The 24,663-nt window shown below is 40.5% G+C and overlaps 2 protein-coding genes across 2 annotated transcripts; both read right to left on the bottom strand.

Annotated features, from left to right (window-relative positions):
* Positions 1 to 17,838: 17,838 nt before the first annotated feature.
* On the bottom strand, positions 17,839 to 18,804 carry LOC128532653 (odorant receptor 131-2-like). Its single transcript, XM_053506725.1, has one exon. The coding sequence runs from the start codon at positions 18,793 to 18,795 to the stop codon at positions 17,839 to 17,841; it is 957 nt and encodes a 318-aa protein (XP_053362700.1). The 5' UTR covers positions 18,796 to 18,804.
* Positions 18,805 to 22,815: 4,011 nt separating this feature from the next.
* On the bottom strand, positions 22,816 to 23,790 carry LOC128532803 (odorant receptor 131-2-like). Its single transcript, XM_053506909.1, has one exon. The coding sequence runs from the start codon at positions 23,788 to 23,790 to the stop codon at positions 22,816 to 22,818; it is 975 nt and encodes a 324-aa protein (XP_053362884.1).
* Between the last annotated feature and the right edge of the window lie 873 nt (positions 23,791 to 24,663).

Raw genomic sequence — 24,663 nt, 5'->3', positions numbered from 1 at the left:
GCACTTACTTCAGTTGAAGTTCAGTGATAGAGGGGAGCCTGCTACCCACTGTCCTCTGTGCAGCCTTAACTACTTTCTGCAGGGCTTTCCTCTCAGCTACGGTGCTATTGCCATGCCACACAGTGATGTAGGAGCTGATGATGCTTTCAACCGCTCCTCGATAGGAACTCTTCAGAACCAGGCTTCCAAGCCCAGCTCGTTTTAGCTTCCTAAAGAAGTAGAGGCGCTGGTGGGCCTTTTTAATCAGGCCCGAGGTGTTGACGCTCCAGTTTAAGTCCTTAGCTATTTGGACGCCTAGATAAAGCTGGAGACCACTTCCACAGCTGCTCCATTAATGTGTAGGGGGAGAGGAGTTCGCTTGTCCTTTCTGAAGTCCACCACCATCTCTTTGGTCTTTTTTACATTGATGCAGAGGTTATTTCCCCTACACCACTGTACCAGTTGTTCTACCTCCTCTACCTCGTTGTCAGTGATGCGTCCCACTACTGCTGTGTCATCTGCGAATTTGACTATATTACAGCTGGAGTGTCTCGCTATGCAGTCATACGTCAACAGAGTGAACAGGAGGGGGCTCAGCACACAACCTTGAGGCGAGCCTGTGCTGATGGTGATGGTGGAGGAGATGGTGTCATGGATTCTGACAGTTTGAGATCTGTTGGTCAGGAAGTCTAGGACCCAGTTCCCTACTGAAGGGCTTAAGCCAAGAGAGGAAAGCTTTATAATTAATGTCTGTGGAGAGATGGTGTTGAAGGCAGAGAAAAAGTCCAGGATAAGCAGGCGGACATAGGAATTCTTATTCTCCAGGTGTGTAAGGGCTGTGTGGATCACTGATGAGATGGCGTCATCTGCAGAGCGATTTGTCTTGTACGCATACTGATGGAGGTCTACAGTGGCATCGATGGAGGCTTTGATGTGAGTCATGACCAGCCTCTCAAAGCACTTCATGACTACCGGGGTTGAGCTATGGGGCGGTAGTCATTCAGACCAGTCACTATTGAACACTTTGGAACTGGAACAATGGTGGCAGTCTTTAGGCAGGTAGGAACAGTCACAGTTGTTAAATATGTCAGTTAACACTTCAGACAGCCGGTGAGCACAGTCCTTAAGTACTCTTACTGGTATGTTATCAGGGCCTGCAGCTTTGCGGGGGTTAATTCTTTTTAGAATCCTCTCCACGTCGGCTGTTGTTACTTTAAGGGGCGTGTCATCAGTAAGTGATGGGAGCTTGGTACAGGGAGGAGGATTGTCATGTTCCTCGAAGCGGGCATAGAATAAGTTAAGTATATCAGGCAGGGAGGGATCCCTAGGGCATTGTGCATCTTTGGTGTTGTAGTCTGTGATGCACTAAATGCCCTTCCACATACTTCGCGGATTGTTGGAATTAAGGTGACCCTGGATTTTTTGGGCGTATGTGGATTTATGCCTGCCGTCAGTTGTTTCCTCGCCAACTTTAGGGCTGATGCATCACCTGCCCTAAATGCAGCATACCTAGCTTTCAGCAGAGCCTTAACTTCAGCATTCAGCCAGGGCTTCTGATTAGAAAAACAGGTAATTGTCTTGGTGGTGGTAACATCATCAGTGTCAAGAACTAACCTGAGATGACCAGAAGACGTAGCTTTAGCGGTTAGCCCTTTGTAGCGTGAATGGTAAACCCAAACGCGGAAGAACACGAGTAGGCAGGATAATCACGCTTTTAATCTAAGGACTCTCACAAATGGGGAGCAAGGGAAAGACACAATCTAACCCGCGTCCTATAGATACACACTCGATCAGGAATTGAAACCAAAAAGGTGAGTACTCACAGTTAGATGTAGGATTCCGACGTGGCATCGGCAAAACTCAATGACTGAGCGAGGTGCTATGGTTTGTTTACCTCTTTTATACTTCCTGGTTTGCGACCGCCTAACTTCCGGGTCCTAGTGCCGGTCGCGTTCCGAGTGTGCATGACAGTCAGCACATTTAGATATAAAGCCGAGGACGGAAGTGGCTGCTTCTTTAAAGATCTGCCAGTCAGTGCAGTGAAAGCAGTCCTGGAGAACAATGTCTGCATCACTGGGCTATACAGTGATCATTTTCTTTGTGTGTATTTTCCTCCTTAGCAGGGGGCGATAGGCTGGCGCCAGCAGTACGGCTATGTGATCGGAAGCGCCAAGATGGGGGCGGGGGAGAGCTCTGTATGCACCGCGGATGTTTGTATACACACAGTCCAGAATATTTTCTCCCTGTGTTGGAATTTCCACATGCTGGTGGAATTTGGGAAGAGTGTCCGTCAGTTTCACGTGATTGAAGTCCCCCGCAGCCATGTAAAATGCCCCCCGGGTGTTTAGTCTGCAGCGAGCTGATGGATTCATGAAGCTCCTGCAACGCTACGCTAGCATTAGCACCCGGCGGAATGTAAACAATGGTGATGTACACAACCTTAAACTCCCGCAGCAGATAGAATGGGCGACACTTTGTTGTCATGAACTCTATCGACTCAGAGCAGTGACTTTTAACCAAATTACTGCTTGTACACCAACCTTCATTCACATACATACAATCCTCAAACATAGCAGGTTCATTTTATTATTCAGGGAGCGGACGTTGGCCAAAAAGAGAGTTGGAATCGGAGGTCGGCTAGCCTTTAACTGTACAGACGCTCCCGCCCGCTTTCCTCTCTTTGGCTGCGAGCACAACGTTTCCTATTGCCCGCTGTGCCCCGTGCTCTGCTACGCCACTTTGATGTTCTCAGGAGGCGCTGTCTTCCATGTTCAGATTTTAGTCCTGGTGGAATAGAAATAATCGAACTGTCTCTGATGTCCAACAGTTCAGTTACGCTATACTTCTCTCGCATTTTCAGCGCTGAAAAAGCGATGTCTCTTGTATCTGGTGTGCTATCAAGAGGCTTTGTTCCGGGAGCTTGAGAAGCCGCTGCATCAGCATGCGCCGCCATCTACTCATATGGAGGCCAAGGTCAGAGGGGATCGTATCAACAACAGTCCAGAAGACAACCAATGAGTGCCCCAGGACCAATGGGTCCAAGATCTCAAGACATGCAGTGCTGGCAATGTGGAGGAATGGGACACCTCAGACGAAACTGCCCACAGCTGACAGGAGGAATGCCAATGGGACCCCAACCTCGAGGACCGAATGGAGCAGCGCAGGCACCTGCTGGGAACATGGGACCCCCTGGATCTTGGACACAGGGACAACCCCAAAACCAGTGGACAGGCCCCTGGATGGGACCCCAAAACTGGAATTGACGAGGCCCAGAGAAGCCAGAGGGGGAGCAGAAGAGTGACCTTGCCACTACACTGTACCATGTATTACGACACAGGAAGTCAAGATGAAGAATATGCACAACTATGGACAGAAGTTATGGAGGACACAATTACATATGTAGCATTAGGAGACATTATCGTAGGTGCTGCAGGAGCAGCCATCACTGTGCATTTAACTGAACAGATGGAACACTGGCATCAAGTACCAAACACCGCACCCCACATCTCACTGTTAGTAGGAGAAGGAACGCAGTCAAAAGAACTAGGACTAATGGTCAAACAGACAGCAGAAGTGACTGAATGGGTACAAACCTCTAACCCCTCTGTACACATCTCACAAGATAAGAGATTCTTGAAGATAACTTTTTCAGGAACAGATAGAATGAGGGCAACGCATACAGAGATAGATGGGAACATGCTGTTGTCAACACACCCTCAGAGGGGGATGTGTAACACCTCGTTATCATCGCACACACAAATGTCAGTAAGAATGTTAGGACAGGTAGAAGAAGGAGAAAGAATGATAGAGGAAGAATTACTGAAAACAATCCCGGATAAGCTATGGACAAGACATCCTACCGACGTAGGGGTAGTTAGATCTGGAGGACAAGCTTTAATAAAAATAAGACCGAAGGCGAAATTACCTTATTAAAGGCAATACCCACTAATACCACAGGCCATAACTGGGATAAAACCCACTATAGAAGGCTAACTAGAAGCTAGAGTATTGAAAACCACTAAGAGTCCTTGCAACACTCCTATCTTTCCCGTCAGGAAGCCCAACTCAGACAAATGGAGACTCGTACATGATTTACGAGCCATAAACCAAATAGTGGAAGCAGAGCTGCCTATAGTACCTGATCCTCACACTCTGTTGTCCAATATACCAGAAGACACGCAATGGTATACAGTCATAGACTTATGCTCGGCTTTCTTTAGCATTACACTGCATCCAGCATCACAACACTTGTTTGCCTTCACCTACGAGGGACAACAATACACATATAATCGTTTACCTCAAGGCTACTCGGAGTCGTCATCTATCTTTAATCGAGTGCTAATGCAAGATCTGGCGGCGATAAACATTAGGAGCACCCTAATCCAATACTGTGACAACCTTCTAATTTGCAGCCCAACCAGAGAGCAATGCAAGGCAGACCCACTCCGGGTGTTAACCGTATTAGCCGAAAATGGCCACAAGGTGAGTAAAGAAAAGGCCCCCAAGCCATGTTCTATAAAAGAGATGTAATCCTTCTTAGGCATGGTAGGCTTTAGCAGAGATTGGATTTGTGATTTTGCATTAAAAACAGCACCCCTGAGGGCGCTAATCAAGGCAGTTGGACAAGCCAAAAATAGTGCACTACTAAAGTGGACGCCCGAAGCATTTGAAGCCTTTGAACAGTTGCAGATTTGTCCTAGACACAATGCTAGCACCTCAACGAGGCGTATGTGCCTTGATTGGAGAAGAATGCTGCACGTACATCCCAAGACACACTGGACCGGAGGGTAACATAACCAAAATTTTAAAAGCAATGCGAAAGTTGAGAGATGAACATGTCAGAGTCACCCAGGAAGCTCAGAAGACTACAGCATGGACTTCCTGGTTTGACTGGCTCAACCCTTCTAGCTGGTATGGACTACTACTAAAAATGGGAACAGTTGTCCTGATTGTGCTGGATACCCTACTCATTCTATCATGCTGTGTCATTCCACTAGCAAAAGCAAGCATCAGAAAAATGGTATGACAGTATACTGTTCTTGTGGAATATGACAGGCAAACGGTCTATGTTAAAAACGACAGAGATTAATCAATCTACATGCAAAAGAGTGATCAATGATCAACCAGCTGCATCATAAACTATATCTTTGTTGATTATATGTATACTGAAATTGACATATTGACTATATACTGACTATGACTATATACACTCAACAAAAATATAAACGCAACACCTTTGTTTCTGCTCCGATTTTTTATGAAATGGACTTAAAGATCTAAAATTCATTCCAGATACACAATATTACAATTTCTCTCAAACATTGTTCACAAATCAGGTGAACCTCACAGGTGTGCCACATCAAGATGCTGATCTGACATCACAAGTAGTGCACAGGTGTACCTTATACTGCCCACAATAAAGTGTCTGAGTTATTTCCATTATGCGACTTAAAAGTCGCAGAGGGGGAAATATGTAAGCATATTTTAATCAAATATGTATGCATGTTTTAATTAACTTATCTTCATGTAAGCATGTTTTAATTAGTATATATTTGTGCAGGCAGAAATATAAAAGGCCTGTAAGTATACCATTATAGCAGAAAGAGAGGACAGGAGCAAGTCAGAAACAGCGGTACTAGGAGCTTGGGAAATACCTGAAAACTGCCCATGCAGATAAACAGAAACTAAGGTAATGAGAGAAACATAGAAAAAAAAATGCAAAGACTAGGTCATAGAAAAAAACAGACAATGAGAGAAGCTAGCGAGGTGCACAGTAACCTATGTAATAAATTATGTCCTCGAAACCAAACTTTAAAGGATCAGGAGTTTCCCAAAAACATATGTGCAAGGCGCCACAGGCACAGGCTGGTACGAGCAAACAAAGAGCAGGAAAAAAATCAGAGACACAGAGCCAGTCTTATGAATAACATAGTTTAATAAGAGTAGATACAGAATAAAAATGTGTATCTACATGGTAATAATATAAAAATACAGAGTATAAAAGCCCAACATATAACACATAAACATAAGGGGCCAGGGTGAAGCATCAACAAAAATAAAATTACGTATCAAACCTTCTTTGAGCTAAAACAACACCAAGAGGAAGGTCAGTGAGAGGAATAAAAGCAGAAATGCCATGATTTAACAAAGGAACAAGAGCTTGGGGAAAATCTGTTTGAGTACCAACAGTAGCTGTCTCGTTAGTCTGTGTACTAACAGACACTTAAAAATCAGTTTGGGTACCAATACTTACATACCATCTAGGCTTTCTGACAGATGGAGCTGGAGTACTAGACTCTGGCCTTACTGGCTAAAAAGAACAATGAGGACTTTTAAAATCCAAACGCCGTCTTTTAAAAAGACCAGGTTTGGAATCACCTTTCTTAACATAGGTAAACCCTTTGTCTCATAGATAATGCACCAAAGATCCAGATAACTCAAACTCAGCACGGACAGGACTCACGAAGGCCTGATCCATAACGGGTTCAGTCGGGTTGTAGTCCTCAAAAGGAACACGATCTGGACTGTCCTGGCTGTCTGAATCATCCAAAGGAATAAAGTCATCAATGGAGAAGTCGCGGTTAGCTATAAAATAGAACGAAATACATAAGAAACATTAAAATAGGTAAAATAAGTAAAATAAGTAAAATAGTGCAAAGGAGATGCTTACTCATGGCTGGTCTCTTGAGAAATGAAGAACAAACCAAAGAAAAATGAGGAAAAAGCCTTGAAAACAAGCGCCACCCTAAATTTTTTTTAAAAAAAGATACGAAAAGTGTGAAGATAATAGAAAATAAATATTAAAGAAAACGATTTATAATGGGAAATTAATAAGCGTAGGAGGAGTCAGATAAGCGCAGGGAGGAGTCAGATAAGCCCAGGGAGGAGTCAAAAATAACGAAGTGTAATTATAATGGAAAAATTAATTGATATAAACTGGATTATAATGGAATAAAAATTCTGATGCGGTCAAACGAGGTGAAGGTATAGGGGAGGAGACTTAAGATTCCCCCCTCTCAGAAACTGTATAAAAAGGAGCGTGATTTTGACTGTGAAGGTAGTCTGATCTTGGCACTGCTTGGGATCTGATCCAAAGCATTGCTAGTCTGGCTCACCTGGTTTCTTATTGCTGCAATAAAAGCCTGACTTACTTCATCCAGCTCTGCGTGGCGTAATCTTCTTTAATTCTTCTTTAATTCTCTTTGTTAATAACTTGTTAACTGATTGATATTTTAAACTAACAGCAACATCAACAGGTGGAAGAATTATCTCCCACAACGGCCATCTCCCTTAGATGTCCCTTGTCGTTCTAGCTTCAACACCTAGAACGACATGACAGGGAGAAAGACGACCCCTTTTTTGAACAACCAGGTGCTGTGTCTCACAACAGCTGATGTGGGGAAAACGCTATGCAGAGTCAACCCACATAAAAGCAACTAGATAATATGCCTGGCAGAGTGCTCTGAGGATGTGCTGAACAGCTGGCAGATGTTCTTACCGACATCTTCAACATCTCTCTGAGCAGCACTGTCGTTCTCACGTGCTTTAGGTCCACCACCATCGTCTCCATGCCGAAAAAGCCTGTGTGTCCTGTCTCAATGACTAACATCCTGTTGCACCATCATCATGAAGGGCTTCAAGCGCCTCATCATGAAACACATCAAGACCTTGTTGCACCCCTCACTGGACACACTAGACCCTTTCGATGGACAATGCCATCTCCAGGAATCCCCATCTGGCCCTTACACACCTAGACAATAAGGACACCTCGAATGCTCTACATAGATTTTAGTTCAGCATTAAATACTGCCATCCCTCAACACCTGTTCAGGAAGCTGAGCCTGTTGGGCCTGAACATCTCCTTCTATAACTAAATCCTGGACTTTCTGACCAGAATACACTAGTCAGTGGAGATCGGGACCTGCACCTCCAGCACCACCATCAGCACTGGAGCTCCCAGAGTTGTGTGCTCAGTTACCTGTTGTAACACACAGATTCACACATCATCGAGTATGCTGAACCGTGGTGGGTCTCATCAGCAAGAACAACGAGTCAGCATACAGAGAGAAAGTGCAGAGGCTAACAGACTGGTGGAAAGAGAACAACCTCTCTCTGAACATTAATAAAATAAAAGAGATGGTTGTTGACTTCAGGAGGATTCAGAACGATCACTCTCCTCTAAAAATCAACCACTCCTCTGTGGAGCTTGTCAGCAGCACCAAATTTCTGGGTGTCCACCTGGAGGAGAATCTTACCTGGTTTCTTGCACAAGTAAGCTTAACAATGTCTTTTGTTCTTGAGAAGGCTGATGAAGGCTCAGCTTTCACCACTGATCCGGAAAAAGGAACCAATGCATTCAGGCCCTTACAACAGCTTTGTCTTCACAAGGCAATCAGCTCATTCAACAACACATGCACTACACTTGGATCCACCACACCCTGAATCATAACAGTATAATTTGGTCAATAACGGATCCGAGATTGCATGGCTGGGGGCGGCGTTGCAGATCCAAGGCGCCCTTCTCATCAGCAGGATATTCAGTAAATCATGACCACGCTGAAACCACCTACCAGATGCGGGACCACTGTTCTCGTGCCTTGACCTCCGACAATTAGTCCCATGTCATGAAAGACTCTGGAGACAACTAAAACTCGCAGACAACTAAAGACTGCTATTTCGCAGTCTTGTGGCATCTTTCTTCACCCCCCTATGCCCATATGACTGCTCAATCGACCTCCCTCCTGGCACCATGCCCCCCACAAGGTCGTCTCTACTCATTGTCAAGCCATGAAAGAGAGGCCATGGAACAGTATCTATCTGGATCTTTAGCTGCAGGGATCATCCGTGGAAAAGAAGGACAAATCTCTTTGTCCATGCTTAGAATATAGGGGTCACAATCAAGAACCGCTACCCACTTCTGTTGATGTCGACACCTTTCGAATTACTCCAGGATGCTAATGTTTTCACGAAACTCAACCTCAGAAACGCTTACCACCCTGTCAGGAAAAGAGAAGGTGACGAATAGAAAACAGCTCTTAACACCCCAACCGGCCACTATGAATACTTGTTATATACACTCACCTAAAGGATCATTAGGAACACCATACTAATACGTGTTTGACCCCCTTTCGCCTACAGAACTGCCTTAATTCTACGTGGCATTGATTCAACAAGGTGCTGAAAGCATTCTTTAGAAGTGTTGGCAAATATTGAAGGCATCTTGCAGTTGATGGAGATTTGTGGGATGCACATCCCAGGGAAGAAGCTCGCATTCCACCACATCTCAAAGATGCTTTATTGGGTTGAGATCTGGTGACTGTGGGGGCCATTTTAGTACAGTGAACTCATTGTCATGTTCAAGAAACCAATTTGAAATGATTTGAGTTTTGTGACATGGTGCATTATGCTGCTGGAAGTAGCCATTAGAGGATGGGTACATGGTGGTCTTTAAGAGATGGACATGGTCAGAAACAATGCTCAGGTAGCTGGTGGCATTTAAACGATGCCCAATTGGCACTAAGGGGCCTAAAGTGTGCCAAGAAAACATTCCCCACACCATTACACCACCACCACCAGCCTGCACAGTGGTAACAAGGCATGATGGATCCATGTTCTCATTCTGTTTATGCCAAATTCTGACTCTACCATTTAAATGTCTCAACAGAAATCGAAACTCATCAGACCAGGCAACATTTTTCCAGTCTTTAACTGTCCAATTTTGGTGAGCTCGTGCAAATTGTAGCCTCTTCTTCCTATTTGTAGTGGAAATGAGTGGTACCCAGTGGGGTCTTCTGCTGTTGTTGCCCATCAGCCTCAAAGTTGTGCATGTTGTGGCTTCACAAATGCTTTGATGCATACCTCGGTTGTAACGAGTGGATATTTCAGCCAAAGTTGCTCTTCTATCAGCTTGAATCAGTCGGCCCATTCAACTCTGACCTCTAGCATCAACAAGGCATTTTCACCCGCAGGACTGCCGCATACTGGATGTTTTTTTCCTTTTTACACCATTCTTTGTAAACCCTAAAAATGGTTGTGCGTGAAAATCCCAGTAACTGAGCAGATTGTGAAAGACTCAGACCAGCCTGTCTGGCACCAACAACCATGCCACGCTTAAAATTGCTTAAATCACCTTTCTTTTCCACTCTGACATTCAGTTTGGAGTTCAGGAGATTGTCTTGACCAGAACCACACCCCTAAATGCATTGAAGCAACTGCCATGTGATTGGTTGATTAGATAATTGCATTAATGAAAAATTAAACAGGTGTTCCTTATAATCAATTAGGTGAGTGTATGTAATGTCGAGAGTGACGTTCTCATTTTTTTCAACACCTTCGTTGAGTCTCGCTTACTAAAGGAACATAAAATCCACGTACGCAAGTCTTGCAACATTTATTCGAGAATAAGCTCTAATTTCAGTTCCACCAAAAATCTACTTCCTTTCTGGGCTACCTCATCTCCCTATCAGGAATCCAGATGGACCCAGCCAAGGTCAAGGCAGTCACTGAAAAGTTGGTGGCCTTATCCCATTGTCCAGATGTGAGATCCAACGCTTCCTTGGCTTTGCCAATTTCTGTTCATGTTTCATGTTTTATCAGAAACTAGAGTCCGGTGGCTATGCCTTTCACCACTCTCACCGCTACCTTAATCCCCTTTCAATGTAACCATTAGGCCAAAGAAGCATTTACCCACTTTAAACGCTTATTTACCACAGCACCAATTCTGGTCTTCCCTGTCTCTTCATTTCAGTTCATCGTTGAGGTGTATATTTCCTGAAACAGGTGTTGGAGCAGTCCTCTCCCAGAGATCTCCCCAAAATAACAAACTCCATCCATACTCATTCTTCTCTTGCCAGCTAACACCCCCTGAATGCAAACACAACAGCAGAGATTGTGAGCTCTTGGCAGTTAAGCTCGCTTTAGAAGATTGGAGACACTGACTGGATGGAACTAAACACCCCTTTCTCATCAGTACGGACCATAGAAACCTTGAATATCTGAACTTGGCAACAAACTCCATCCATGCTTATTCTTCTCTTGCCAGCTAACACCCCCTGAATGCAAACACGACAGCAGAGATCGTGAGCTCTTGGCAGTTAAGCTCGCTCTAGAAGATTGGAGACACTGACTGGATGGAACCGAACACCCCTTTTTCATCTGTACGGACCATAGAAACCTTTTGCATGTGCACTTTATGTTGTCTCTTTTGTATAGATCTTTCGCTTTTGTATAGGACATTTATAGTTTTTTGTTTATTTAAAATCAGTCTGTCTCTTAGTTGGATAGTTAGTTTTGTTACTTTATGTCGTTAATTTATGTTGTATGTAGCACCTTGGTCCTGAAGAAATTATGTTTAATTTCACTGTGTACTGTAACTATATATGGTTACAATGACAATAAAAGCCTACTTGACTTGATTTGATCTTGTCTCTTACTGTGCTCTTCTCTCCAAATTCTCATGACATGACTTCTGCTAAAACTGCGTACCAGAACATGCTTGAACATAATCAAAGCAAACTCTATAATATCTTCTCTTCACTACTCTTCACTACTCAACCCCACTACTCACCATCTTCTCTGACTGCTGATGACTTCACCATATTACATGAAGAAAAAATAGAAGCAGTCCACCAGACCTTTGCTCACAACCCAGCCTTCCTGCAGAAATTAAGGATATTCCTTCTCTTCCTTAACAGGATTTGGAAAATCTGACAACTAATGAGATTCAGCACATCACCTCATCCTCCAATCCCACCACCTGTTCATTAGACCCAATCCAATCCACAATGCTCCAGGCCATATCACAAGACCTCCTTCCCTTCATCACAGCCATCAATTACCATTCCATATTATCTGGTCATGTTCCTGTTGCTTTTAGGAAGGCAAGGGTTACTTCCATTCTCAAATAACCCTGCCTGGATCCAGCAGACATCATTACATATGTATTACATACAAAACTGACCATTTTGATTCATACAAATTCACATTTCATACAAACTTAAATAATTCTTTTGACTATGTAAAGCTGCTTTACGGCAATGAAAATTGCTAAAAGCGCTATACAAATAAAATTGAATTGAATTGAATTGAATTACATATCACCTGGTATTATGTTTCTCTATTCTTTCAAAAATTCTTGAAATGACTGGATCATTCATTTTAATCAGTTTAAATGAATCACTTTAAGGATTAAGGTCGATTTTATTAAACTGATTAAAATGAATGACATACAATTCATTATCTATCTGTCCAGCGTTTAGCACGATTTAGTGTATCTTACTAATTCCATTTATCAAGTGGCCACCGATGAAAACACAAAATCTGGATTTCTTAATTGTGATCAAGATAATGTATGATCTGGGCAAATGTTTAAGTTTAAAATACATGACCAAGACAACAGTTTTTTATAAAGAAACAATATTTTATTTGACTAATCTACAATACATGAAACTACACTACTTAAATATGCACATGCATACACATACACACAAACAGTTCAGAGGGGGAAAGTCAATAGAGTTAGACCAGAGAAAGTCACAAGAGCAGAGCCATGGGTTTAATCTTACTGTTTAGTTATGAATCAAGCACCAATTTTCAGCCATGTAAAAAGCTTTGACTGTTTATTTGCATTATGTTTTATTCTTATTCATTGGTTCGCCTCCAGCGAAAGGAATCACAACGTTGCTGATTGGTTGGTGCACTATCGTTGAGATGACGTCTTTCAGGAAAGCTCTTTGGTGACGCGTTGGTGTTTCTTCATTTTCTAATTTTGGAATTCTGGCATAAAGTCTCATTAAGAGTTCTTGAAGAGTGGATAAAAGAGCGGGCAAGCCTGCTTGCTTCCTTCAGATGGCTTGCTTCCTTCAGACGGCTTCAAGGACGGAAGCACTAGCTGTGAGAAAGTGGTTGAGCTTGCTGGTTATGAAGAGGCTGTTCGGACCTTGGGTTTTGACCTTACGGAGCAGGACCATCCAGCCATTTGTCCCAGTCAGAGATAGTTGTGGGTGTACCCACTCCCCGCATGGTTATGACTAAACATGACTAAAGTTTTACATTTAACATTTTTGTGGGCTGAATATTGAAATGTTGACAGCCCAAATGATTGTTTCTCAAATCCAACTAGTTTTGGTTTTGGTTTGTGACAATCAATCTGAAGGTCGCATATTTTCATATAGAATTATTGCCACAACACAGGAAGTTTCTCAGGTTCACTTTCAGGGGTGTCGCCACGGGTCCTTCAATTTGGCCTAGCCATGTCACCCCGCACATATATAAAATGTTTGGATGCAGCCCTGGCTCTATGATTCTAGGGCATGCGTATTCTGAATTACATAGACGACTGGCTGATTCTGGCCCAGAATTAGCAGCTAGTGCTTCGACATTGAGCTGTCATCCTGGCTCACTTTGATTTTTAGGATTGAGACTCAACGCCATAAAAAGCGTTTCCTTTCAAAAGCTACACTTTACTACAGAAGCTTTTGTACTATGTACAAAAGCTACATTGGCTTTGCCAATTGGCTAGCTAAAGCTATTCTGCATCCTCACCCAACTATCTTCTGCAGTTGTTCTCGATGCCTCTGTCCTCCGCAGTTATAGCTCCGGAGCAGTAAGACTTCATTTGCTGTGTCCAGTCCATGCTCTTCAAATTTACAGCACACCACCGCACTAGCCAGTGGCGTAAATCAGAGCAGGTTTTCATATGTCATGGGGCCGCAGCCGAAGGGCAGCCGCCACTAGATGATTCGGGTGAGAGATCCTAGTGCCCTAGCCTATAAGGCGTGTGGCACACTTCGCCTCTATTGATTAGGGCCCATTTGCTTCATCAATTGCTCTGGCAAGAGGTGTTCCCAAGTGTGTCATGCGGCAGGTTGCCCTTTCCGCAAAACATTTGTCAGATTTCATAGTTGGATGCCAGGCTCGGGGGTCCTCGAGTCAGCATCCCAGAATTATGTCTAGACTCATTGGGGGTACCTTGCCCACATTACACAACCTTGGGGGTCCAGACACTTGCAGTGCGACGGAGTTGGTATTCTCATTCCCATAGCGTTTTTACGCAGCATTGAGTGTAGCTGTTTAAAGGGAACGTCTCGGGGTAATTTTCTGTAACCCTGTTCCCTGAAAAAGCAGGAAGGAGATGCTGCGCTTCAACGCGGCACTGCATGCGTGACTGGACGTCCTTACAGACAAAATTGACCTGAGGATGTTTCCGGTTCATGCCTATTTATAACCTCCAGGTGCACCTAATCGAATGACGTCACCTGAACGAGGTTTTATATGCCAAAATTTTTGGCATATATACATGTTTCAACAACCGGTCATGTGAGGAGCGTTGCCATAGCGTTTTTTTACGCAGCATCTCGTTCCCACTTTTTCAGGAAACAGGGTTACAGCAAAGTAACCCGAGACATTCTCTTTCCTGCTTAAGTACGACATAATATGGGTGTCACATGGGATTCGACCACAATGCGGCACAGCTGTCTCCTGTGCGTGTTGAATCCATTTTCAATATCCTAATGGAGATCAAGCTAGGCCAAAAAGTACCTTTTTAACACTTTCAGAGAGTGTTAGGTCTCATGGCAGCTGTATCCACAGTGATCCCCTTGGACCTTCTGCACAAGATCGCTTAAGTTGTGGCTAAGAGCCAGAGAATTTCATCCAAGGGCCAATCCCCAGAGGCTATAAGGGTTACGTATCGAGAGCTTCGTACTCTTCCTATTTGGTTCAGATCCTCGTCCTTGACTCTGGGTCCCACTCTACTGTATGTCTGTATTGTCGTCGCAGGCTGCTAATGACAGACGCCTCCCTCACGGGCTGGGGTGAGGCCTTAGATGGCCGTCCAGCCCAAGGGATTTGGAGAGGTCATCTTCTCATGCGGCACATCAATTGCTTTGAAACGATGACTCCAATTCTGGCCCTGAAATGATCCCTCCAGCAGTTAAGAGGCTATCATGTCCCAGTGTGGGTCGACAACACTACTGTAGTCTCGTAAATAATTGCCTGGACAGACTGTGCTCGCGCCGCTGGAAAAAGCTAGCGACCCAGATTATGCTTCTGGGACAGGACAAGTCCCTGTACCTCAGGACGATTAACATTTCAGGGCAGATGAATATGGGAGCAGACTTGCTGCCCAGGCAAGCTGTGCTTCAGGGTTTGGAAACCCCACCCCGAAGTAGTCAGTTCTCCAACTTATGCCCTTAAATGGAATGTATTGAAAATAGGTGCACAGTATGTAGACCCAGTCCACTGCCAAATTGTTTCAGTGCTAAAGTTCCTACAAGAAAATTGACCTTGGGCTCATGCCCTAGTATTTTCAGAATGTACGTAGCCGCTATTTTGGGCTGCCCCTGTGCTGGTCAAAGCTATTCTGCATTCTCACCCTAACCATCTTCTGAAGGTTCCATTCTCGACTATGCACACAGTTGTTTTCGAAGCCTGTGTCCTCTGCCTTTTACAGCTCAGGAGCAGAAAATACTTTACTTACTGTGTCCAGTTCGTGCTCTTCAGATTTACAGTACATTTACCCCACTAGCCAGTGACGTAAATCAGAGCAGGTTTTTATATGTCATGGGGGCCGGACAAATACTGTCACATTGGGTAAGAGATGCTATTGCCCTAGCCTGTAAGGCGCGTAGAAGACTTTGCTTCTAGTAAATAGGGCCCATTTGTGGGCCATGAAGTCAATTTGTGGGCCATGAAGTGCTAGCCAGGGAACAAAGAAAACTACAGAAGCATGCCACAGCAACATGAGATTTCTATCATGACAAGGAGGCAGATCTCCTCAGAATGATTACTCAGCCGGCGAGATCCATGATATCATAGCGATTGGTGGGCAGCTTTCGAGAGATGAGCTCATCCTTGACTGCCTCAGACAAACCCCTCAGGAAAAGTCTCTGTTGTTTCAGCCAATGTTCAGAGTCCAAAACTCGATTGTATAGTTGTAGGCTGAACGTGACTATCAACAAAAGCTTAACAATCCATTTCTGGCCTCCCTGCTAAAATGAAAACTGTCAAAAACTCTTTCCATCTCTCTGGAGTATGCTTTTAAGCTGGTACAATATGGATCATGAGATTTATTGGAAATCAAACATTAAAAATTAAAGCAATAGGAGAAAAAGGATCTGCACATGCCTTTCTCTCCTCCATAAGATAGGCAGTTTGGTAATCAGGGCTTCCGTGGGTTTTCGGGAACTTGTGAGATGAGTTGAAGCTCTCTGGAGCTTCCCGAGGAGGGCGCTCGGCCAGTCTCATCCTGTTGAAGTCTGCTGGGTCCAAAAGTCAAGTGTCCGGACCCAAATGCAGGCTAGAGGCACGCTGAAAAAGAGTTATCATGGTATCTTGTAACATTAAAATGAGTTGAAATCGCTGAGCAGAAACATTGTCAGGAAAACAGAAGCACTAGCTCAAAGCCATGAGATCCTTTGATGTTGTAAAATGTTGGAATAGCTGGGCAGAAGTGTGGGCAAGAAGGCGAAAACGTTATTTTAGAGCCATGAGATACCTTGGCGGTGTGACGAGGTGAAATCGTTGAGTAGAGGTGTGGTGCAGAAGGTGGAAGCGTTAGTTCTGAGCTGTAAGATCCTTTGCCATTGTCAGTAACAGGGCTAAATCATAAGACAGAGCTGTAGTCAAAAAAGCAGAAACATAAGATAAAAGCTGTAAAATCGATAGAGGAGCAATTAATCCAAAAGCGTGAGACAAAAAGGGATAAAAAAGAGAAACTAGGAAAACTCGCCAGTGTGAAAACAATCTGTGATAAACATAAGAGTATTGGGAAAAAGAGTACAAGATACTGTAATCCAGCAGTAAGACAGTGTGCTGCACTTTCTAAAATCCTGGGAGAAATTATAAGTGAATGAGAAACCCGTGTTCAGGTGGGGGGTTCTGGGAGCATGGGGAAAAAATGACATCCCAGGAAAATATGGCTAATTAGGGAGAAGCATAACAGCGTGGGAAAGTAAATGTCAAACATAAAACGGTCTTTTGACCAACATGTGTGAGCTGGCAGCATGACACTTTCAGTAGATACTTTAGTTATGGGAATTTTTTTTTTATTTAGTGCTACTAATTTAAGAATTCACTGCAATTGTGCATACTAAAGCTTACACACTTAAAAAGACAAAAAGCACTTTATTTTGACAATTCTGTGACTGTTTCTATCATGATCTCCATGGGGTTTTTGTATTCTTTATTATTTATTATACATTATCTCACAAAAGTGAGTACACCCCCCTTAATATCAGCAAACATTTTAGTATATCTTCTCAAAGGATAGTACTATAGAAATTAAACTTAAATATATTTTAGAGTAGTCAAAGTGCAGCTTGTATAACAGTACAGATGTACTGTCCTCATACAGTCTGTATACAGTCATTATTGTCAAAATAGCTGGCAACAAAAGTGAGTACACCCTACATGATAACATCTGTACATTGTTAAACCATGCAAATTCACATCCTATTCATCATGTTCATGTGTTTCTAAGCTTGATAAATCCATAGAAATTTACTGTATATAAGAGTTTACCTGTGATATAATATTATTATTATTATTATTATTATTATTATTATTTCCCCAAAATGTTATGTATATTGTGAAAAAAGTAAGAGTTTACCATTTTAGTCCATTTTTTTTATAAAAGGATGGAAAAAGATGAAAAAGGGGTATTGTTTCATAATTCATACACAATAATTTAACATGGCATGTAAGGAACTAATAACTAAATAAAACTTGACTTACTTTAAATTCCATAAAATCAAAAATAGTGTACATATAAATATATTTATATATGAATAAAGATATTAAAACATCTGTTTTACCATTAAATTTAAAAAAACTCTGATTTTGGTATACTAAGTGTTCTGTTTAAATTGGTCTTATTTTATATTGTTTTATTTCACTTAATGTTGAGAAGCTTGTACCAAACAAAGCATAATGTCTTAAAACATAGAAGAATTTTTCATCTCTTAGACCATAAATTAAAGGACTAAGACTACGTGGTACAAACAAAAAAACAATTAAATTAGAATATTTTATATTTCTAAGTGTCATTTCTTCAACATTCCAGTATGCCATTTCTATATATGGGTTAAAAAACTGCATCATGCACAAAAACAATTGAGCACCATGAAGCAGCACAGTTCTCAGGCTCTTATTAGTTGATTTTTTTTTCTCAGAAGCAACAGCTCTGGCTGCAATCAGTATTTGGATATAGGTGAATACAATGATGCTGACCATAACAAAAAAAAGTATAACATAAATCGCAGCACGACCATGGGCCTGCCATTCTTTGACTAAGACAACCTCTGCATTACACACTTCATAGGAGTACAGAGTAACAGGTGGGGCTGCTACCCAATATCCTATAAAACTGAATGCTGGAATTATAGAACTGATACTCCATATGATAACAAGCCCATATAACCTTATCTTAGTTGTGGAGATGTCAGCATATCTCAAAGGCATGCATATAGCAACATAGCGTTCCAGACACATAGCTACCAAAGTCAGAGGGGTACAGCATGTAAAAAAATTCTGAATTAAAAAACTAAGAGAACAAATAACCATGTTCACGGGGTACTGTAAAAAAGTTCCAACTGAAAGCAAGTCTGCTACCAAAAGGAAAGCAGTGTCCACAAAAAGTGTTTGTGCAAACAAAATATATCTGGTTTCTTCTCTAAATACACCTTTTTTCAGAAATGTGAATATCATTAAGCAATTAATGTAAAGGAAACTTCCAACCAGGATCTGCAGCAACAACAACTTCTCAGTCAAAGGCTTTAAAAAGTTAAATGACAAATTAGTGCTTATGTTTCTGTTCATTCCTGCAATATTTATAAAAATCAATATTTACATATAAAAATATTAAAGAATAATCCACCACACAACAAGAAAAATTTCCACTTGTGTGGTGGTAGAGGGTAGAGAGGAGCCATGAATTGTTGCAGTGTGATATTTCTCATGTATTTATACTGTTCTAGAGGTGAGGCATTATTAATATTTAATTATTTTTTGTGTAATGATGTGCTTGCCTTTATGTTTATTTTTTAAAATTTCTTACTTACTTATAAACATACTGTCATTAGGCATTAAATATGAGTATACAAATTATGTCTTAAGAGGTTGGATTTTGTTTATTGCTCACAATTGAATTGATCACAATTCATGATTGATCCTTTTTATTTCCAAAGAATTTTTCTAACTTGACTTGTTTGTTCAGGTATTAAGTCTGAAGATATTTCTAGACACAAATATTAACTTATTTATTTATTTATGCCGCTTATTCTGCACAGGATTGTGGGGGGCTGGAGCTTATCCCAGGAGACGTTGGGCACAAGGAGAGGCATACCCTGGACAGGGTGTCATTTCATTGCAGAAATTTCTTAGAAATACCAATTAATATGCATGCCTTTGGGAATGTTATGAGCATGTTCAGACCTTTAAACTGGCCTGGATGCTGGAAGAAAAGCATCACACTTCGATTTTACTCAATATGATGATCTTTAGAAAAAAAATAGGGCCTTTAACACACAATGACATCAACACTTTTAGACATCAGCACAATCATAATGATGATGTAATAGCGCTTGGGGCCTAAATATAGTTGCAAGCAATGAGGAGTGGGCACAAGCAACGACACAATCACTATCTAGGCAACCTGTGTGCTTTTTGAGCATGTTAAGACTTCAGGAAATTACACACAAACTGTGTGCTTCTTGAGCATGTCTAGACCTCCAAATAGCACACACAAGACCTTCAAAAAGCCCTGGATGCTTGAAAAGAACATCACTCTATCACTCAATATTAATTTGGGATCTGAACGTTCCAGGAATAGTTTGGTGCTGTTTGGTGGGGTCAGGAATGATTCAGAGCTGATCATACTCCATTGGGTTTGTCCAGCTGTTTGTACAAATCAGCATATTGCTGGGTCTTTGCTACTTCTTGCTTTAACACTGTCCTCAATACTTTGTATTACAGATGATCAGCTTCCTAGTATGATTGCATCAGAGCCTTGTATGCTGTTTTCTTGTCCTTGCTGGCCTTTGGAACTGCCTTCCTCCAACACCAGTCTTGTTTGTCAATGAAATGGCATCCAGGCTTTTTTTTTTTTTTTTGGGGAGCATTGGTGCAGGATGGTATCACTTTAACATTAATCACTAGCTTCTGATCATACTTTCGGATCAGTCAGGACACCCACATTTAATTGCACCTTGCTCAGACCTGTTTGATACACACAGTTTGATAATATGTCTAAGAAAATGGCAGTTTGTTTTATTATTATGGTTGGCTCAGTGAGTTTGCCAGGAGTATGAAAAAAACTCAAATTTCCTAATCCTACCACAATTTGCCTCCTTAATACCATGGTACTACAGTTAAATACAAGATCATCTTGTTAAAAAAATATTTTACAGTGTGTTATATAGAATGATAAAATAACCAAACAATTTATGTAAAATGATGCCATTTATACAGTTTTAATAATGAGAAACCTTTCCGAAAATCTTGGGAGAAACCTATCAGAAAATAAACACAAGCTCATTAAAAAATGTCAGGATGCTACTTTAACAAAGTATAGTAAACATGACATTTGAGAATTGCCTGTAGTATGCAAACTAACTTCTCACTTACTGTACTTTAGCAATACATAGAAATGTATTGACCGGTGTGCACCATTTACAGTACAAGTCACAAAAGGCCTTACATTTCTAGGATTTTGTGATTGCTTCTATTAGAAAACCCATAGGACATTTAAGGTTTATTGTTCATTTTATACTAAGAGTTTACACAAACTCCGTAATAATAATAATAATAATAATAATAATAACAACAACAACAACTTACAATACCATTTTTCTCCAAAATATTATGTATTTTATATGAAATTGGAAAAATTAAGAGCTTACCATTTTAATATTTTTTTTTTATTAAAGCATGGAAAATTTTAAGGTACTGTAAATGGCATGTAAAAAACTAAAGACCAAATGACACTAAATTCCCTTTATATCGCATGAAATCAAGAATATGCACACAAATAAGGATTTCTTATGCTGTAAAAATCAAAACATCAGTTTTACCATACAATTTAAAAAATAATTACAAACAACAATCTCTGATTTTGGTATGTCCAGTGGGCTTTCAAAGTATATTTATTGCTCATGACCCAATTCATGTGTGATAATTTTTATTTCTTAAGACAATTTCTCAATTTACTTGTTTGTTTAGGTACAGTATTAAGATATATCTAGAGGTAAACATGAGATTTTTTAAAAAAGTTTATAATAATTACTGTAAGCATTATTTGTAAGGCCATTTTATTATGAATATCAGAGAATATGCAAGTCTGAATGTTAATTTGTGATTTGACAGATTCAGGAATTGTTTGGTGCTGGAGATCTGGTATCTGGTATCACTTTAGCATTAATCGCTAGCTTTTGCTCATACTTCCAGATTAGCGAGCACACCCCGCATTTTGTTGCACCTTGCTTAGACCTGTTTGATACACACTGTGAGGGCATTTTATTATGAATATTAGTAAATATGCCAAGTCTAAATGTTACTTTGTAATCTGACTGGTTGAGGAGTTGTTTGGTACTGGAGATTGGTGGGGTCAGAAATCGTTCGGAGCTGATCACACTCCACTGGGTTTGTCGAGCTGTTTGTACAAATCTGTCGAGGCCTGGGACTTTGCCACTTTTTGCTTTAACAACTGTCCTCAATGCTTTTTACTGCAGACGATCAGCTTTCTGATGTGATTGCATTCAGACCTTGTACAGTATACTGCTTTCAAGTCCTTGATAGTCTTTGGAACTGCTTTGCTCATACACCAGGCTTTTTTGTCAATGAAATGGCATCTTTGTTTTTGTTAAAGTCTTTGTTTTTGTTAAAGCCAATGTTGTAGGATTGTATCATTTAAGCATCAATCGCTAGCTTCTACTTATACCAAAATATTAAGCAGCATGCCCATGATGGCAGGCCTACAGCCAGTGCACCCCACATTTTGTTGCTTCCCACTCAGACCTATTTAATACACACTATTTGCTAGTATGTCTAAGACAAGTGGCAGACCATTTTTTTTTAAATTACAGTCGGCTCAGTGAGTTTGCCAAGTGTTAAAAAAATGTATATTAAAATCCACTGTTTTCCTAAATTCTGCCACTATTTTTTCTGAGAGGGCTATAAGTTACTATAAGAAAAAAAATCATACACTGTATACTATAGAAGGATAAAAATGTAAAACAACTTATATAAAAATGATGCTATTTATACAGTTTTAGTATTGAGAAATCTTTGATGATTTGAAAATAAACACAAGTTTATTAAAATAATGGCAGTATGCTACTGTAACAAAGTATAAATGTTGATTTGTGAACATGCTGGTCCAGGAATTGCTTTGTTCTGCTGAAGATTGGTGGGGTCAGAAATCGTTCAGAGCTGATGGGTTTGTCCAGCTTTTTATACAATTCAGCATGGTCCTGGGTGTAATTTATTAATAATAATAATAATAATAATAATAATAGGAGGAGGAGGAGGAGAAAAAAGAAGAACTAACAAAAATATATTTTTTCTTCAAAACGTTACGTATTTTATATGAAATTGGAAAAATAAAAAGGCTATCATTTTAGTCAATTTTTCTATTAAAGCATGGAAAATAGATGAGTGGTATTGCTTGATAATCCATACACAATAATAAAAATGGCATGTAATGAACGAATAATCAAATGACACTAAAAATGTACACAAATAAAGATTTCTCATACTGTCATTATTAAGACATCTGTTTTAACAATACATTAAAAAAGTCACAAATAGTAAGCTCTGATTTTGGCAGGTCTTGTGTTTTGTTTAAGTTGGTCTTGTTTTCAATTGTTTGATTTCATTTAATGTTGTGAAAAGGTAGTTTGTACCACACAAAGCATAATGTCTCAAAACATAGTAAAATTTTTCATCTCTCAGACCATAAATTAATGGACTAAGACTACGTGGTACAAACAAAAAAATTATTAAATTTGAATATTTTATATTTCTAAGTGTCATTTCTTCCACATACCAATATGCCATTTCCATATATGGGTTAAAAAACTGCATCATGCACAAAAACAATTGAGCACCATGAAGCAGCACAGTTCTCAGGCTCTTGTTTGATTTATTTTTCTCAGAAGCAGCAGCTCTGGCTGCAATCAGTATTTTGATATAGGTAAAAACAATGACACTGACCATCAAAATAAAAAGTATAACATATGTTGCAGCACAACCATGGGCCTGCCATTCATTGACTGAGAAGATCTCTGCATCACACACTTTATTGGAGTACAGAGTAACAGTTGGGGCTGCCACCCAAAATCCTATAAAACTGAATGCTGGAATTATAGAACTGATACTCCATATGATAACAAGCCCATATAATCTTGTCTTGCTTGTGGAGATGTCTGCATGTCTCAAAGGCATGCATACAGCCACATAGCGTTCCAGACACATAGCTACCAAAGTCAGAGGTGTACAGCATGTAAAATAATTCATAATTAGAATAATGAAAGAACAAATAACCATGTTTACAGGGTACTGTAAAAAAGTTTCGACTGAAAGCAAGTCCGATACCAATATGAAAGCAGTGTCCACAAAAAGTGTCTGTGCAAACAAAATATATCTGGTTTCTTCTCTAAAAAAATCCTTTTTCAGAAATGTAAATATCATCAAGCAATTTATGTAAAGGAAACTTCCAACCAGGATCTGCAACAACAACAACTTCTCAGTCAGGGGCCTTGAAAAGTTCAATGATAAATTAGTGCTTGCATTACTGTTTATTCGTGCACTATGCATGTCTATATAAATAAATATTATCATATAAAACAAACAAACAAAAAAAGAATAATCCAAAACACAAGAAAAAATCTTTAATTGTGTAGTGGTAGAGGGCAGAGGAGATCCATGAATTGTTGCAGTGTAATATTTCCCATGTATTTATACGGTTCTAGAGATGACAATTAACACTTTCGTTGCTGTTAATATTAATATTTAATGTTTTTAGATGACCCAGATTGCCTTTGTAATTAACATAAACATTATCTGTGAAAAGGTTTTATTAAGAATTTATGTGAATTTAAGAATTTAAATCTAAATGTTAATTTGTGATCTGACTGGTCCAGAAATAGTTTTTTTTTGCTGGAGATTGGTGGGATCAGGAATCCTTCAGATCTGATTACACTCTACTGGGTTTGTCCAGCTTTTTGTACAAGTCAGTGTAGTGCTGGATCTTTGACACTTCTTGCTTTAACACTAACCTCAATGCTTTTTACTGCAGACAATCTGCTTCATGGCATGATTGCGTAAAGGCCTTGTATACTGTTTTCTTGTCATTGATAGCCTTGGGAGCTGCCTTGCTTTATTACCGTTCTTGGTTGTCAATAAAATGGCATCCAGGCTTTGTTTTTGTTGGTGGGCAATGTTGTAGTATGGTATCACTTAAGCATCAATTGCTAGCTTTTGCTTATACTGCCGGATCAACCAGCACACCCATATGTTGTTATGGCTGGTGCACCCCAACATTTTACCGCTCCTCACTCAAAACTGTTTGATACACACTGTTTGGTAACATGTCTAAGACAAGTGGCAGACCTTTTTCTTATTATCACATTTAGCTCAGTAAGTTTGCCAAATAAAGTGCTAAAAGTAAGTATAAAAAAGCACTGATTT

The sequence above is a fragment of the Clarias gariepinus genome, chromosome 11 (genome assembly GCF_024256425.1).
Source record: "Clarias gariepinus isolate MV-2021 ecotype Netherlands chromosome 11, CGAR_prim_01v2, whole genome shotgun sequence".
Taxonomy (NCBI): Eukaryota; Metazoa; Chordata; class Actinopteri; order Siluriformes; family Clariidae; genus Clarias; species Clarias gariepinus.
The sequence above is the reverse complement of the archived record's forward strand: the minus strand, read 5'-3'. Positions and strand labels throughout refer to the sequence as shown.